The 18,716-nt window shown below is 34.8% G+C and overlaps 3 protein-coding genes across 4 annotated transcripts in view; 2 read left to right on the top strand and 1 right to left on the bottom strand.

The window, feature by feature from the left end:
* The first annotated feature begins 2,320 nt into the window (after positions 1 to 2,320).
* On the top strand, positions 2,321 to 4,278 carry LOC137399424 (GTP-binding protein Di-Ras1-like). The gene is made up of 5 exons (XM_068085527.1): positions 2,321 to 2,393; positions 2,534 to 2,730; positions 2,908 to 3,081; positions 3,214 to 3,419; positions 3,901 to 4,278. Coding segments are annotated over exons 1-5 (687 nt in total). The 5' UTR covers positions 2,321 to 2,391; the 3' UTR covers positions 4,009 to 4,278.
* Positions 4,279 to 4,290: 12 nt separating this feature from the next.
* On the bottom strand, positions 4,291 to 11,503 carry LOC137399425 (uncharacterized). The gene is made up of 4 exons (XM_068085528.1): positions 11,454 to 11,503; positions 8,468 to 8,639; positions 6,202 to 6,255; positions 4,291 to 4,547 (listed from the first exon to the last, which is right to left on the bottom strand). Exons 2-4 carry the CDS (start codon positions 8,631 to 8,633, stop codon positions 4,519 to 4,521), a joined length of 249 nt encoding a protein of 82 aa, XP_067941629.1. The 5' UTR covers positions 8,634 to 8,639; positions 11,454 to 11,503; the 3' UTR covers positions 4,291 to 4,518.
* A 196-nt stretch (positions 11,504 to 11,699) lies between these two features.
* LOC137401095 (protein transport protein Sec23A-like) overlaps positions 11,700 to 18,716 on the top strand; it is a 39,908-nt gene continuing 32,891 nt past the window's right edge. For both annotated transcript variants that reach the window (XM_068087453.1, XM_068087454.1), the window contains exons 1-3: positions 11,700 to 11,838; positions 17,025 to 17,249; positions 18,196 to 18,253. In XM_068087453.1, coding sequence (XP_067943554.1) covers positions 17,029 to 17,249; positions 18,196 to 18,253 — 279 coding nt within the window. In that variant the 5' untranslated portion in view covers positions 11,700 to 11,838; positions 17,025 to 17,028. The remainder of the gene's footprint in view (positions 11,839 to 17,024; positions 17,250 to 18,195; positions 18,254 to 18,716) is intronic.

Raw genomic sequence — 18,716 nt, forward strand, 5'->3', positions numbered from 1 at the left:
TTGGAATGTGACAGTTGATATACTTTTGAGGAGGCTTCTGTAAGTAGGTCAAGCATACCTTTCTTTACCACCACTCTATGCCAGTTGCCATCTTCATTGATCTCATATTGATGATATGCAAAACTTTTATCTTCATGAGCAGACTTCCGACGCAATAGACATCACCTGAAATAACTATAATTTCAGAATTCCTGTTATCCTTTCTTTCACTGAACTACTATTATTGTGTCTATTGGAGTACCATTTGCTTACATTCAGCGGAAGTATGATTGACTTTTGTGGTTGGTTATGCTGACTATATATATATATATTATATATAATATATATATATATATATATATATATATATATATATTATGCTGACTATACTTTAAAGTTTGTTAAAAGATCAACTATCCAGCTATAATACAATCTAACCAATGATATAAAACTCCTATGTGGATGGGGAGAGGGGGGGGGGCTTTATATCATTGATCTAACATACACCACTACAGTTACTTAAATCTCATACCTCAAGTACAAAGAAAATGAAGAATAACAAAAATTCTAAGAAATCAAAAGTATGCAGATTAGCATTTCAACCCACTACATATTTGTACCACATTTTATTTATTCAAGTTTGAGTAATCATTGCTTTAGATGTGAAGAAATACACCTTATGTCAAAATTATCTCTTTACCACCATATGCGATTATGATGTGTCATAGAGCTCATTGATTATAACACAGCTTCATTCTAATAAAACCTAATAAAATGTTCAAAAGGATTATTATTTAGCTTTGAAGCAACTTATCAACTTATTCAACACCTCCAATGATATCACTACCCAAGTTCAGCCTATTGGAGTGTTTTTGGAAGTATTTGCATTCATAGCATTATTTCTACTTTGGAAATGTTACAGGAATCAATAAGTTTGTCTGGGAAACTGTTGTTTTCATAGCTAATAAAAAGGGCTGTTAAAACAACCGTAATGGTGAACTTTCTTGTTTTAATATACCACCTGTATAGTTATCATAACCAAGGTGAGGTTTGTGTATGAACATTATAAAAACAATATTTGCATGTACACTTAGTCCGCTTGCCTTTTGCTAAACATGGGCATTTCCAACTTCATTTGACGTAGCTAGAGCTGTGCGAAAATATCACTTACAACAAACCTGGCTTACGTGACTTTCTCAGCTTTACTCATGAAACAAAGAACATGACGCAAAATGGTAGACATGGAGTTATAGTGGCGATGATCTGCAAGCGAGTTACTGATAAAAGTCATATAAACTTTGATGCAATCACTTGTTGAAATCTTCAAAAGTTGCACAGATTTCAGTAACAAGATTTGCCAGAGAAAGGAATGTCAAGACGGAAATAAAATTTATTCATATAAATGAATTTTACGCTGTTGTTCTCAGCCACCCATAATTGTCACAAATTACTAGCGTAGTCTGAAGGCTAGAAGGGTTGTACAATATTTAATTAGAGCAAATGCAAATATTGGGATAACCTGTTGAGCGCATCAACCTTATCATTTTATGCGATAACAACCTGCGTCACCGTTAGTTTAAAAGGCTGTGATTTGAAGATAGTAGCAATACAACAGTTTTGAGAGTGAACATGTTGATGCTGCATGCTACAAGATCTTATAGAACATAAGGTACAGGGATATTAGCTATAACGCAACGTAAGACGCAAAGCTACTAGCTATAACACACAGGAAGTCACAAAGTTATTAACTACGACACAACATAAGTCACAAAGCAATGTAATTTAGTAACTCGTAAAATACAACGCAACCTGCATGTATTCCTTTGCATAAGGTAGTTTTGTGTCTTGACACAACAGCAATCTGGTTGTCAATAAATTGTTTGTGATGTCAGCAAGATCCATTAGGCATGCATCATCAGCGATAAATTGGTGAATGGTTGCTTCGTATGACATCATTAGCTTCAAGTCAACAAAAACTTTTGCAAAATTTGTTTTCTTTACAATCAACAAGAAATTAAACCTGCATCACACTTTATGATTCTATAAGCGGCTAAGACATCTGCTCCAACTCACAACTAACAAGCTATGGTTATGTGGAAATATTTTGTTGACCAAAGTCCTGTTGATATTTATCACTTAGCTAGTGTTGACCAAAAGAGTTAGACAGAGCATGTTGGTTGTTTTTGAGATACAAACCAGATTGCTTCAATCGAACGATAATTGAAAAGCAGTGATGCGTATAAACTTGCCTGGCATTTCTAGGCCGTCACCAAGGTTACGCACAATGTAAGCGTGAAAATAGGCGGGTCTTCGAGTATATAAAAGATTAACACTGTTGAGACACTCAGTAGCATCGAATCTAGGAGTAAAAGTACAAGTCAAATGTTAAAAGGAGCTTGCTAGCACTTCATAATGTAAGTAGCGGAGTAAAAAACATGGAACTCTTTTGTGTATCTTGCAAACAGAGAAGAATCCAGATCGTTAATAAAAGATAATTATATTCGAGGCATGACTTCTCAACGACATACACTTCAGTGTTCACATCTCTTTTCAGGAACTGCCGAAGACCACTGAGGATGACTAAATCGCTAGACATACCACAAGCGAACAAAGTCGTGGTAGTAATTGGCGAAGGAGAGAGTGGCAAGACCTGCCTCACCAAATGTTTAGTTAAACAGGATATTGAAGACAACCTGAAGGCGCACCTACCGACTATTGATGAATCTCATTATACGATGAAGAAAATGCCTGGTAAGTTTTGCTGGCTTTTATTTGCTGATCAGTATAATAGTACTAGTATGTTGAATACCTCCCGGAAACAAGAATCTAAACTCCTAATGGTTTTAAACCACAATTTTCTTAGCTCATATAATATAAGCTAAACCCTAAAACTTGAAATGCATTAAATCATCGAATGCTTCATTGCAGATGGAACAAACCAGCTCGTTCAGTTTATAGACACATCTCCTTGGCAAGAATTCCCTGTGATGCACAGGCTATACGTAAAAACTGCTCAACTGGTCCTCATTGTCTACAATGTTGCATCAAAGAACTGGAAAGAGTCTTTGATACGGCTTATATCACAGACGCGAGAGATTAAAGGTAATTGTTAGTAATATGTCTCCACTGTGACATCACTAACATTAAAAAAGTTTAACTGCTAGAATTCTGTTTGTGCTAGCTGATTTTGCATCTTTGTGACTGAGTTATTATGACCTTGTTATCTTCTTGCAGAAAATGTTGACATAATGGTAGTTGGAACACATTCCGATCTCATGAACTCTGTAATGCACATAACGCCAGCACACGTACGAGATGTCATAGGAGATCTGCGCCATGTGTATGTCAGCTCTGCTACAAACTTTGGAATGACCCACTTGTGGAATACTATACTGACCGCAGCTACAGCTCTTACTAAAGGACATCTATCAGATGAAAGGGTGAGTAAATTATAATTTGTACTCAAATAATGAAGTGTGTAGCATTTCGTAGCTATAGCTAATGTCAGCCTTGGCAAATAATGAGTGATGTCGGAGACATCTTTTCATCATCCTGTCCTCGCTAACAAAAAGTTAGTGAATAATAGACCATGTTGTAATCAGATGACAACGTCAGGTAAACTCATTACAATGATGGGTCTAAAAGATGCTTAAAATAACATCTTCATATTGCAAGCGAGTGAAAGCTAATGCACTGAATGTATACAATAGATTTACATAGGTTATCTATTCATCCAGGAGTCAGGTATATTAGAGATGAATTTACCGATTTTCTTCCAGGCAATTCTTTGATAAAGAACCTATTGAAATCTTAGGATGGTTAGAACATCCGGTTAAAGTAAATATGCAGTTAATATATGACTAAACCAATGAATAATCCTACCGATAACTCTAGCTATAACCTGCCATATTTCCATTTTAGATTTCAAATCGAACGAGAGTAAGACGACGATCAACGGTGAACAGTCTAGAGAGACTGGCAAGAAAAACAAGCGTTTTCTTGTGCACAGGCTCAAGGGCAAGCGTGTAGCTCAAGTTTTCTGAGAGAAGCATGTGATGCTTCCTTTTTATATAATTATTTTGGTATATTCAGTATTATTAAGAGGAGACTGTGTTGCGAAGCATCATTAGCATCCCTCAAATATGCTCAAAGCATAAGTTTTTCTGTTTTATACGAACCAGTCATGTTCATACCTATATTGTACAAACACTAAAATATTTTTCTGTCTACAGTGGTTATTTTTGTAGTTTTAATATAAATTCGTCCTACCTTATTTTATGGGACGGAACCTCAAGACAATCAGCTGCATAATTTATCCATGATCTGCATACCAACTGTATTTATCATAAAATATATAACCTACAGCTGAACTGCATTCATATATCAAATATATTCAGTGCAACTTTCAAACACACCGTAAGTATATCAGAAAAACATCGTTAGCCATTAATCAAACGTCAGATAAAGAAAAAATGAATTACTGAGGTTCACCACAAACTCTCCACAGGAGTTGAACCAGTCTTAACGGCTGCCCTCTCATTACTCGCACGGTGTATCAAAGTGAGTATCTGCAATAGAGATGATCACAGGCTAGTTGGGAGAATGAAACACAGCAACCAGATTAATAATATCAGATATACAAGAAAGCAACTCAAAATCCCCTTTTTGGTTCACTAGGTTCCATAAACACTCATAGCAGCTGAGATATCAGCAAAATACATTGAGATATCAGCTTGTCATTGAAATAACCAACAAATGCATTTATTTGTATTATTGGCAGCTATTAAGTGTGAATGCTTCTTACTTACACAGTGATACCTATACATCTCTCTATCTCCTATATTCTCTAATTGACTCAATTTTCACAAGAAAATTTATGCACCTACATATCAATGGGAGGATAAATAATGATTTAACAACAACGAGGTGGCATCCATGATAAAATACTTTGAAACAGTAATGAGATATAACTGTACAGCTGTTCATTGATTCTGTAACATGAAAACAGAAAATCAGTCTAAGGACTAGCGACAGAGCAGACAATATACCCACAAGACTCATGTCAAGACAAAGCCATTCCTGCAATGACTATCGAGCAAGTTAATGCATCGATCTAGCTTTTTTAAGTACTTAATCAAAAAAGAAAATTGGACTTTGCCTGATACAATTTGCATTGCCAGCTAGCAAGAGATGAACAAAGGTGACAACCAAGACAGGTGTGATGGATGTCGTACCATTTGGATTGCATTATCTTTCATACCAACGACAGACAAAATCACCCAACCTTCCGTAAACAATGTAATGACTCCCAAGGCTTTGAGCAACACATAAATTATATGGCTAATTTAATTGGTCATCTGAAGGAACAAAGCTACCTGGAGCACTATTATACAAAGGTGGTCATCTGCTCCTTTCATAAACATAATGCAGTTAAACGGAGCCTGAAGGACCCTAGAATGCATGATAATTCAAATGCATGCTGTGAAGCTGTGCTGTTCTAAAGATGACACCTTACTATTACTAATCTGATGTGTTGTTTAATTCCAAGCAGAATTTTCACATTACACCATCAGCGCAGGTGATGCGTAGCAACTATGCGCCAGCAAAGCCCACCGGAAAATCCATGTATTTGGCACCTACCAGCATTTCTGAGCTAAATACCATCCCTACGTTTCATCTTACAATTAATACCGCAGTCGGTTGACAAAAATATTTTTGTAATGACAAATGGAGAACTAGCGCTTGTCTCTGATGCTGAATAGAGTCAGAGAGCGCATCCGTATTTTGGCTGGAAGATTGCTGCGTTGCTAATTTGCTAGTAATCGAACAGATCAGTGTAGAGACGGTGATTAGAGACGGTACAGCGCTCTCCAATCAGCACTTGTACAAGAAACTTAACATTCTAGTCAATCTTCATTATATGCACAGCAATGTATACACAGATACTGCTTATGCATTAGGATTTAAGTCTAGCGTAAAGCTAGCTAACAAAAACCTTGAAACAGAAGTTTTAATTCTAAACTGAACTGTGATTAATAAAGTGATCAAATAGAAAATCGAGAGGAAACAACTTCTTAATCCAAGAACACAGCTAAGTAAGGATGAAAATGAGGTGACACCAGGATCTTGCTGTATTTTTATTTCTTTACTTTTACAGGAGCCAAAAACATCATATATTGAAACTCCTTTTAAGAGAAAAAATATGAAAAGAGGTCTACTTACGCTCTCTCGCGGCTCTCCTTTGCTTCCACTCCTCCACATTACCAGGTGAATGCACTGCAGAAAAACACAGGGGAAGAAAAATCAGACATTTGCAGCTATCAAATGCGTTATTGATTACATAAGGCACAGGGTCTAAAGTGATGATCAGAAATAATCCAAAATTAAAAATATGCAAGGTAACTGCAAAGAGTGTCTAACCTCAAGCGGCTTACCCATGGATTGTATTGGGTGGCAGCATAGGTCAGTGCCACATAAAATCGCCTAAGCAGCAAATTTGTGAGTTAATTTACTCTCTTTAAACCCAGTAACTAAACACACGACTCTCTATGTCTATAAATTAGTGTGATAACCACTAAAATATATTAATAACAAATTACATTCAGGAAACCCTTTCAAACAGAAAAACTTTAAAAAATGGTACTTGATGTTCATCCAAATGTTTAATACAGAAGCATAACACATCTGGTTATACAAATGCATGAGTAAGATTTAGAATCAATACCCTAGGACACTTATGTATTCGCGTCATCTAACTTTCGCATTTTCGCAGTGTCATCCTCTCACGAAAATTTCATGAGCGAAACTAAACTATCATAACGAACGAGCGAAAACACAAAGTTAAATAGCTTTGTTCATCGGTATCCACAATAAAATCTTCATATTAGAAATGCAGGCAATTTTCGTCTGTGGTTGGGCTCAATGGGAAATTTCTGGTAAACTCATTATAGCTAATACACCGACTGAGCAGCATGGCAAAGCAAATTAAAATATCAGTTTAGTCACCGAATTTGTAACTGATGAAGATGAAAGTCTGGTAGGTGAAGTCATAAAATTGAAGAATAATTATTGTAATGATGAATTTTATTACCAACCAAAAACAATATCAACCCTCATCAGGTCCAACCACATTATCTCTTTCACTGCCAACCATGTACAAATTCGCTATCGGCCTAGTGCCAGTCATTTTACCGAAATTGCCGATACTGCTTCATATATATACAGTATTGTTTCAAGTTGAATCTCTATCTAGAAAATTTGTGTTACATATTTTATTTTGCCAACATTTTAACCAATATTGCTATGCAAAATTCAATGTATCTCTACTTGTGCACGATGATAAAGCTATGCGAAGCTACGATTGATCCGAAGCTAAAACAATCCTCCACAATGTTCCTTACTCTTACAAAACTATTACTTTCACCACTGTCAGAGACAGTGCTGCTACTTTAATTATCTGTATAATCACGAAAATCTAAATCTTAATTGGCTATAATGTCATCAACAACTAATTACCTGTTTTATGACTGGTAGTTAATGAACTCACACAAAAATGTTCATTTTTAGATTAGAAATTCTCAAACAAAAGTTTAAAACGGCTTCATTGTTTTAGGCTGATTTTATAGAGAAATCTTCGGACAACACTGTCAATTTCATAAAACTCTTAAAGACCGTGGGTTATGTGGTCAACGAATAATAAAATCAGGTTACCACGCAATTGCTGAGAAAGTCCAAAAATGCGTTTATGGCAGTGGCCCCTAGAAAACGCATAAATGCGTTTATGGCAGCGAAAGGGTTATACAGTTTTGGTTGTGAAGTTGATTGTTACCTATCTATTTTCTTCTTCTTGGGACTCGAGTGTGAATGTCAAGACGGGAGGGACCTAGACGTCATTGATAATCCAAGAAACAAATGGCAGCAAGTGATCAAATTGAATTATCGATCTCACCCACACATTTCATCCTGCGGTTTACAAATATGAACTAGTCCCAAATTGAATTTTTTTTCTTATTAGCAAACTGGACCTGAGGAATGTAATGTTTTTTCCACTGCATTTATTTTCACATCACTATATTTTCGCACTCATCAGAGCCGCAAAATTAAGTTGCAGCGAAATTTTACTCTGTGTGCTACTCACGAAACTAAATACTAGCGAAATAAAAGTGTCCTAGGGTATGAATCAAAATATACATGATAATGTATTCTATAAAAAAACTGTATGTCTTCCCAGGATCCAACTCAATCTACATAAATCTTTGACACCACTACCAACATGCTCCAGCTCTAATAATACTCAGTGAAACTAGATTTACACCACCCATCAGAATACAAATTATCGAGTCAATTTACAAAAAAGCATCCCCCTTGTGTAATATCTTGAACTAAAATATGTATAAAAATTCATCCTATGGAACCATGCTCATACACCACCTCCCATATAAACAAATGCTGTCGACTGCAATATTGCTACGTATGTGTTGCTACATACCTGCTTTATGAATTTTGTAAATGAATGGGAAGGCAGCTATATATCCATAAATTTGAAATCTGAACATCCTAGCATTCTTCCAATACCATTTGAAGGGCCAGGCCCTGAGTTGGGCCATAGTTGAGTATGGATAGACAAACTCTTTGGGAGGAGCTGGAGGAGCCATTATAGCCTGGAGTGACAGATTAAGGATATAAGGTAAATAGCAGGGAACTTAATAGAATAAATGTCTGGCTGTAAGCACTGATAAAATGCGTCTTTTGCATGGTCGTGTTAACAAAGCATTGACAACACTTTGTTAATGCGTTGTTCCGAACTGAACCTGTTACTCTGTTAGCAGAGACAAAACTAACACATCTGCAACCGTCTGATATAATTGATTACAACGATCTAGACTCAATTTTATCATTTCCAACGCAAGCTAACTTTATTTGAGATTGGCTTTCGAGCAGTAATGACAACAGCTTCACGCAAACAATGATTTATATACGGACAAACATATTTCCTTGTAACAAATACATGAAAGCAATTCATACGGATTGTAACTGCTTATGAAATGTTTCAGATAACCCTTTCTATAAATAAATCAGTTAGAACCCTTTTTGATATGTTGATTTGTGTCGTGAACGTAAGTACTTTTGTATTCAGGTGTTTTCATCATAAATATTGACGATAATTCAATATTGGTACTGGAACATCCAGCAAGAATTTTCCACAAAATGACTTTTTTCAAATCAAATTTTTTCAATTTATATCATTTTATGATTTGTGCGCTTATTTTGGCTCACGCAAAATGTCAGTGAATTGTATTGCACATCAGAATTCTGATGAACCCACTTTTTAGTATTGGTGACTTACATGCTTCAGTTTGATAACTTCTTATAATTCTTGCATTCTACAGCCATATAAAATCATAATTTGCAACCTGCATACAAATTAGTAGAGTAGCGTTACAAGTTTCACATAAAATGCCCTATAAGATATTTAAGCAGTCTTCCTTGGTGTGAACGATAGTTGATCATGCAAATTATAAATACCAGTGTGCTGGTTTTTTGGTGACTAGCCAGGCTCTTATTTACAAATGTGTGAAAAAAGTTGGAGAATACTATTTAATGCTTGTACTTGAGCTGATGGCAGTAAAGAGTTTGATATCATAATGTCATTTATTACACAGAATAGTAAGAAAAAACTGTACCAGTTACAGTTGCTACCACATAATTAACACTACTTGGAAGTTTACACCATAAACTGATAGGTCCCAACTTTAAGTATCCTTTTGTAGCATTGTACTACACATGCAGATAACTATCCCCATCACACTTGCTAATTTATCCCAGCGGAGTCTTTACAGATTTGTTATATACACATCAAACAAAAACTATCAAAAATACCGATTTTAGCAAAATTATGAAAGAATCATAAAAATCAAGGTTTTTTTCACAAAAAGATTGGAACTATGATTAAAATTACTGATTTACTTGGTTTTAGGTTTTAAGTGTTACAACATATTTTATTCCAGTTTTTCATCAATTATTTCCTTTGTACTATACAGATATATCAGTGATGCAGAGATTTAGTGAAAAAACAAAGTATTAACTAGGTAGTCACACTACTAAACTTCTAGAAGTGCCTTTAATCATGCTCACAAATAACAACAGCTTAACAAATCAGAGAAATTTCTGTTAGGGAAGGCGACAATGCATCCTACCTTCATTGATATTTAAACAAAAATTGTATGATTATCTCTTGCTCTTTATCTAGCAAGCGCAACTTTATTTGAAACTAATTGGTTAATAAGGAACGAAATTTAAAGGCTTCAAATCATTGCTGGTGATAAGAGTTACCGATCATTAGGCTAGATAAAAATGTGGTCATTTTTTCTACTTTGACGTGAATTTTAGAGCAACAGCAACATAAGCTATCACGTTGAGCTTTTGACAAAAGTATAATAGCTAGTCGTTCTAAGAAAAACAGGTAAACTAATATCACTTGTGTCTTGAAAATCAAGGAGTTGATGATTTATAATTCATGAAACCAATCGTATTCAATGAAACAACTCATCTAGGATGTTTACGGTTTCCGGTTAGCAAACATCATCCGGAAAGAAATAAAGTTCTTTTTTCTGACATCGCACATACTGTTAAATCTATTTAAAGCCACATGCACTGAAAGTACTCGCGTTCTCTACAAAATAGCCTGCTGCTTTCCAAGACAGAAACAAAAGTGAACTTTTTTGATGAGATAGCGAACAGTGAGCACCTCAAGATCTGATCAGAAGAAGCCTTGCAACAGAGATAGCCAAATGTACTCAACAGAGTGTGCAACAGAAGATAACTGTATAACTGCTAAACATTTATCTTTCTATAAGTCTAAGTTTAAATTCAAATGACATTCTGTGGTACTGCAGATGAGAGAGTTGGTTTGGTTGATATATTCATGCAGTATTTGGTTTGAATATGAATACAAGATAGGACAATCTGACAAAGTAGTTTTTTAATTAACAGGTAGTATAACAAGCCAGAGTGCGTGTACTTCAAGCCAACAGTAATTAGAATATAACAGTTGACGATGATAATAAATAAATTAACTTTTCTATGCTTGTGGCTCTACCAATGCACAATTCTATTTATCATTTCGTTACAAAAAGAGCCCACGCGTAATTGCCGGCACATTACTTTGTGATTAGTGAATCTTAAATCGATTACTACAGACTAACCACACACTGAAGGAATTTTTTCAAGGTTTAGATCGTTTTTGAGTTTTTAAACATTTAGAGCAGGTCCTTCAAATTTCTGGCACCTATTTAAGGTATTAGAATATTGATAATTAGTTATTATTATATCGCTAACTATTGAATAATGATTACTCCAATCATTAATAATTACTACAAACCCTACAAAAAAACTACATAAGATGGTGTGTGGTATGTTTGTGAGCAAGAACTGCCCGTTGTAAAACATCCGAATCAACAACTCGCGTAACTCACTTCGTTCGATCCGTCAAAGCAAGACTCTTGAGCCGGCTAGCCTTGAAGGCATAGAGGACGCTGCCTATAGTATATCTTTTAATAAGAAAATACGAATTAAAGAAAGACAGTCCTGCGAACATATCACCCGAATCCAGTACATTCATTTTTAGACTACTTATTTAGGCCGCAATCTTGAAAATATTTCTAACGAGGCTTCTTTGAGTCTACCCGAGAAATAACGAAGAAGTTTCACGCATCCGCGTGACGTGGCCTACCAACTTGGAAGTTCTGATCTGAACCACTTGGTGTGTTAGAGCGTTTTCCTAGGAAATAACACTTCTAAATCATCAAATACAATTGAGGCACTTGTTGCGATATAGATTTATTAGTGTTATTTATCAAAGTTAGTGTTACACCTACAATTAGATGAAATGTATTTAACTACGTTATTGTACGTTAATGTACGGGCTCATGGGTTTTGGACCTGAAGCCGATAGCTGTATTCAGACACATAACGATCAGCAAAGTTTGTTTTGTTTAACAATTTACGTTGAGTTGTGATTCTTTTATCAGATTAAACTATTTGATTTAGTTATTGTTAACGGTTTACTATTAAAGAGGATACAAGAGTTCATCATTTGCTTTCTTTCTGTAATGCGTTGCACAACATAAAAATAAGTAGGTGGGTGCACATGATTGTAAATGGGAATGGTAAACTGTAAGGGTTTACTTTAAACTAGAGTTTTCCAAAATGCACTGCTTCTGTATTAAGATTAAATGAAAATCTCACATACTATAGATATATATAGAATTCTCAGTTTGTGTGTTTATGTATGTTTAGCTATAGCTATTAAAATATTGGATTAACAGCTCGCTGCTTGTTGTATTTGAACTCACGATGGTTAAAACTGCAATCTTCCAGTCCACGCTCTTAACCATTTCTCATGATAGGAAGTTTGAAAGTTAGACTGGTAACTGCTGTTATATATGTTAAAGGTTGACTTGCAACAAAATTCACATTACAGTTATTTGGCATCAAAAGATTCACCATGTCTTACTCTGTTGTGTTGTAAGTGCCAAATATGTGGAAATGTGATTACAAGCTCTTAAAAGCTCAAAAACAAAAAGCCGCCGTAGATTAGAATCTCTTTATTTCGATGACGTAACCACGAAATTTGGTTATCATCTTGTCACGTATGTTCTCACGTGAATTGAAAGGCCAATACAAAGCTCAATATAAAACTTATCGTAGTACTAGTTTATGACAAACACTTCGGGTTTTACTGAGGACCCCGTATCAAATATAGATGCTCGCTACTTTACAGTTTTGTTTCTGCCTGGTCTAATTGGCAAGTCGTAATCTGATCATGTGACCCAATACTTCGCAAATAATTTTTGCAGCATTTTTCGATTATCACAGGTGACCAACAGGCTCATCATGATTATCAGACAATTATATGTACTCCTTCGAGGTAAGGTTAAAATGTTTAATGAATTTTTATGGTAAGTTATAAGATATCACTGCTAAAAGTGACAGCATTACGATGACGATAAAACAGACGTGTAAGAACAGTAGACATAGTTTTATTGAATGCGTGAAGTATATTTGTGAAAATATTTTTGGCGAATAAGGTTGCAAGAAGGTGTAAACAGAAACCATCTCTCACAACTGCATCACATTTGAGCTGTTTTGGAAAGGGAATCCAAACTACGGCGGTCTCGGATGGCTGCGATTTTCTGTTCGTTTTGAGCTTTTAAGAGCTTGTAATCACCTTTCCACATATTTTGCACCTACAACACAACAGAGTAAGACATGGTAAATCTTTTCATATCAAATAATGGTAATGTGAATTTTGTTGCAAGTCAACCTTTAAACAAAAATAAATTTTCTGTGCAAAGACTTTTATTACCCAGACAACACCGGGCATTTAGCTAGTATACGTATATAGGCTAATACATAGATATTATATTTATTAATAGAGATGTATATTTATACATATACAGTGCAACCTCGGTTCTCGAACATAATCCGTTCCAGAAGGTTGTTCGACAACCGAGTTGTTCGAGATCCAAAACAATTATTCCCATCAGAATTAATGTATATAAATTTTAATCTGTTCCAAGCCGAGGTAATAACTTCGGTAAAGCACTTTTTTAACATTTTACACCATAAACTGTACTGTATACTACATTCTATAAATAAAAACGGATAGATATAGATTGTGTATATTTTTAACAAAAGATTTTCTATCTATGATGATAAAAGCACAAAACAAAAGGTAAACATTCAGTATTTTTTGCTCTTGAAACATCGAAAACATTCTACGTTAAGATACAATACCAAAAATTGCAGAAATCTATAACAAAACAGCGAAAAATACAAAAGATCAGTTACATCAAAAATTGCGTGAAAAAAAAGATATAAACAGCAATGGCACGTTTACTTAACATCTTTGAAGGAGAATCCTCCTCCAAAACAATTTAGGGTAACTCGACTGGAGGAGCTAGCAAATCTCTTCGGTAGAGGGACGTCGTCCTACAGGGTTCTTTCTTTTTTGTGCAGAATTTATGAAGCGTAACTTACTTCTCCCTTTGTTAATGATTGCTTCTATGCTGTATCCGGAGCTGTCCCGAACGTTTTAATGTTAATGCGCATGCTTCGGTTGGTCGAAAAACGGATTTATGTCTGAGATACGAGACGAACAAATCTCAATTTTTTTGGTCGAAAACTGAATTGGTCAAAAACCAAAGCGTTCGAGAACCGAGGCTCCACTTTATATTACATAATATGTAAAAATTGATTTTTAGTAATTTTTGCATGTTGTGTTAAATGTGTAAGTATCAGTAATAAAATTACATTGTGAGAAGTAAAAGAAAGTGGTTATAAAATGACTTTTTGCAATAAAGTCATGCTGAGTTGAAGTATATATTCTCTAGTATAGACCTTCACTTACATATTATTGATCAACAAAAACTTTTAGCTCATCACCATATCAATATAATTTAGCAAAATACCATTCTCTTTCAACTAATGCTATAATCTCCTAATTCTTGACGTTGAAATCATGTATTATTATTTCCATGCTCGATGTTGCTCAAATGATGTGATACCACAATACTGAGTCTATCACAGCATTTCAATAAAAATATAGATATCAATCTAACATTGTAATGTTGCTTGTGTCTGCAGATTAACCAGTAAGATATGAGCTCTTTCTTATCATGTGTGACTTAACATGTGTGGTAGTGAAAAATTAGTACATTTCAATCTACGAGTATTTATAAATTAATATGACATATATTTTTTAAAGGGCAGTGGAGTAAGCTGCTCTCCTTTGTAATATTTTTCATATAGTCATGATTTAATAAAGGTTATTGTTTGATATATCTCTTTTGACAGAAAAGTAAAGCGTGTTGTTCACCTCGCAACACTGAGCGAGTCTAGCACAAGCCTGATGATTTTTTTCAATTACCCTTTAATTTCTTTGGTATTACCTCACAAAAAAGTGAGATTAAAACAATTTTGCTAGTCTAAAATTAATTCTATCAAAAGACTGAAGATGAGTAAATATAATTATACTAGCTGAATGCCTGACGGTGTATGAGTAATAAATTAATTACCTAATGAATTTGAGTAACGTACCTAGTAACCTAGTAACTTAAGCTAGTGTAAACCTTTGCTATAGTGAAAACCGTGTTCGAAACCTGTTTAGTAAACATTGTTACAAATAATGATCAAGTGTATTAGCTCATAACCAATAGTATTTTCCCAAGTGCATTAAGTATGCCTATTTTAACTGATGTAATGAATATGTGGACTATTATTAATCAACCTGGCCAGTTAGACGCGTAGTGTAATGGGTTGGCTTGTCTTTGTGCAGACCTGGATGTTCCAAGATCAAATTCTTTGCTAAGTGGATTTTTTGTACGTCAAACATTATTGCTATTACTGGACACATGAATGACAGACAGACAAACACTGAGATTTATATTTATAAATTATGATGTACATTACAAACTAAATTCAAACCATAAATAATATGAAAGCAATTAAGAATGTTTACTGGTCATTATTTTTTAGTATGTCAATAGAGGTGTCACACCCTAAACATATTTACCGTCATTTGATCATCTCGACCATTAGTTTTTCAAATGCGGACATAAACAAGTTACAGTTTGGGTAGTTTGTTCCAAATGTACTAAGCACTCTTGTAATGAAATCTGTTAGTTGCATCTAACAAATTTCGTTACTGCAGAATATGGATATTTATTAAACTGATTGTGCATAACAGAGAGAAATGCATACTCATTGCTCCAGCGAAGCTCCAAATTTGCGTCCTTCATAGTTTTCAATCCTTCTTTTCTATAACCACAGAGGCTTGTGATTTTTATATTTTGACTGTTTTTGTCACGATGTCTTGATGGCACCCAGCATTTTGAGTCACTTAAGGATAAGTAAACAGAAATTTTAGAAAATGTTTATACCCTCAAATAATGATTTCATTTTTGAGGCTTGAACTTTTTCAGGTAAACAGTCAGAGGCGCAGAAATTTTTCAAAAAGCTGCATTATCAACCTTCGTTTATAGATATACAGGATATGGCCTAGTGGAAAAGGATGTTTGTGCTATGAGTGTAAAAGGCTATACTGATACTTTATTTGTTCTGTTTGATCAGCCCAAGATTGCTTGGCATCGAAATCATGGTATCTATAAATATACCGATGGGTGACCATAGAATAGTTCAGCTTAACTCGTATAAGACTTGTAAAATAGAGATTGAAGTATTAATTCCTTCCTTATCTATTAATGAAAATGTATTAGAAAAAAATGTTATTAACCAAAGTATTGTTGGTCAATTTGCCAGAAGTTTAGCTATAAAGGGAACTACAAAATAACCTGTTTCTAGTGGTAAACTGTGTGTTGTTGTTCAAGCAATCCGATGCACCACACGCTGTATAAGGCAGGTATGTCAGTCTAGTATGTCTGTTTTCAAGTTCGCTATAAAACTCTTGGCTCACTCATCACTCAAAATCACTCATCTCATGTGAAAATTGTCTTTATTTTTTTGAGACAAATTCATCAACACAAGTGCTCATTTGCTGTTGTCTATCGCGGAGACCATAAGTAACATGGTGTTAATCAACATCAGATTGATGACGTCTTGTGATAAGTTTAATTATCATAATCAAAAGAGCCAAATGTATTTAACTATTTATTAATTTTTCAATGGCACAATGTGGGAGATGGTTTGGTAATACATATGGCAGTAACAGCTGCTATCGTTAATGCCAAGTATGGTATAACAATAGAATAATCTTGGGCAGGCTAAGGGTGTTAAGCTTTAAAAATTATTTTTATGGCTCATCATCATGCATATAACAATATTTCGCTGGCTGCATCAAGTACATCGTATATAGTTGAGATTTTCACACCAGCAAGGTTTATTTCCTTATCGGCTACTTTTCTGAAGATACAACTGCCAGTGCATCATCCTGTCATTACTATTGTTTATGAGAAAAGTTAATAACTAAGCTATAATCAAGACTTTGAGCCTGCTTCTTGACAATGTTTAGGGTTGATTATTTGCAGTAGAATGGCTACTTTTGCCGACTTCATACAAGAGCAAGAAGACCGAGATGGCGTCAGGTTCAGTTGGAACATGTGGCCATCTTCACGGTTAGAAGCAACTCGTATGGTAATTCCTTTGGCTTCACTTTACACACCACTAAAGGAACGCACTGACCTGCCCCCAATACAGTATGATCCTGTACTTTGCACTAAAACGCAGTGTCGAGCTATTCTAAACCCCTATTGGTGAGTCCTTTTACAATGGCCTAGAACTTAGATGAGCTAGCATTCTTCGTGTCAAATTGAGGGACTACATTACATGTCTTTGCAAAGTTTATGGCTGCCAGGCCATACCGAAATGTCTCTCTATTATAGAGAAATAAGGTTTCCAGATTCTTTTGGTTCTCCAACAGACTTGAAAAACACCAAATTGCAACACTGAAGACACCCAAGATAATTCGAGGAGTCATTTGCACACCAGATCCTACGTCTGAAAACACTCGGTTGCGTAGTTTCGCTTTGTTTTTCGCCACTTCAGTTTGAACTAGAATTACAAAATTTGGTCTCTTCGGGCTGGATAAGCTTTCGGTACAACTCTGAAATTTCAAGTCGACCGCTAGTCGGTGAGATATACCCAAATGCCAAGGGAATTTTAAACTGCCCAAAAAGGAAAAAATGGTTGCTGACAGAATATTGGTTTTTAATGACGCACTGATTATAATTCCTGATAATGAAAGCACAATATTGAACTAAACTAAAAGCTTCTTCTCCTCAGCAAGATGAGTTTTACACTCAAGCTAGTTGTTTTTCTATTCATAACAAATATATACCCTTTATCAGACTCTGTGTACTGCAATCATTGTTTTTTCAAGTTACATTACCCTCAAAACATTACTTTTTTAGTGTGGGAAAAAAACTATTCACTTTAGCTAATTTTCATCTTTTTATTGAATTCTACCAGCTCAAAGATTCGAAATGAGATCCAGTTCAAAATTAATTGTACAACTCTAAGTACTTTCACCGTCGATGGAGAGTAGTAATACAGTCTAGGATCAGTGGACATGCTTGATTATACAAGACTGAGCTTCAGAGTGTTAAAGCAGTTATTTGGTTGGGATAACAAAACCTTGTAATATGTACAATCATCGTTATGGTTATTTATCATCGCCCAAACAATGTTTCTTTCGTTTAGCCAAGTGGACTTCCGAGCAAGAATATGGGTGTGTCCTTTCTGCTTTCAGCGAAACCCTGTAAGTTGTTCACACATGGTATTTATTGATTCTAGTTGATAAACTGCACAACTAGTCAAGTGATGTCATGCATTTTTTCCAGAGTAGAAAGTATGCTTATGTGAATCTAAAATCATACAAAGGAAAATTATGACTGTTTAATAACACTATGTACATGTAGTTATATTAGCGATTGCATAGAATTATTTTTAAATTAAAAACAAATTTGTAATTTCATTATTTGCATCAACCTCAATTTATTGTGGGAACTCAAATCTGATAAATATTGATTTTGATGAAAATTGTTAAGCATGGCTATTCAAGTTATATTTTGTATTTATATGATAGAGGAAAATGTAATTTATGTAACATTATGCCTCGATCATCTTTAGTTTTGTTATATAAATAGATACTAAATGCTTACTTAATTTTAATACTTACAATTAGAAGTTTTAGTCGGAATAAACTTCATAGTAATATAAAT

This window comes from Watersipora subatra, chromosome 7, assembly GCF_963576615.1.
Source record: "Watersipora subatra chromosome 7, tzWatSuba1.1, whole genome shotgun sequence".
Taxonomy (NCBI): domain Eukaryota; kingdom Metazoa; phylum Bryozoa; class Gymnolaemata; order Cheilostomatida; family Watersiporidae; genus Watersipora; species Watersipora subatra.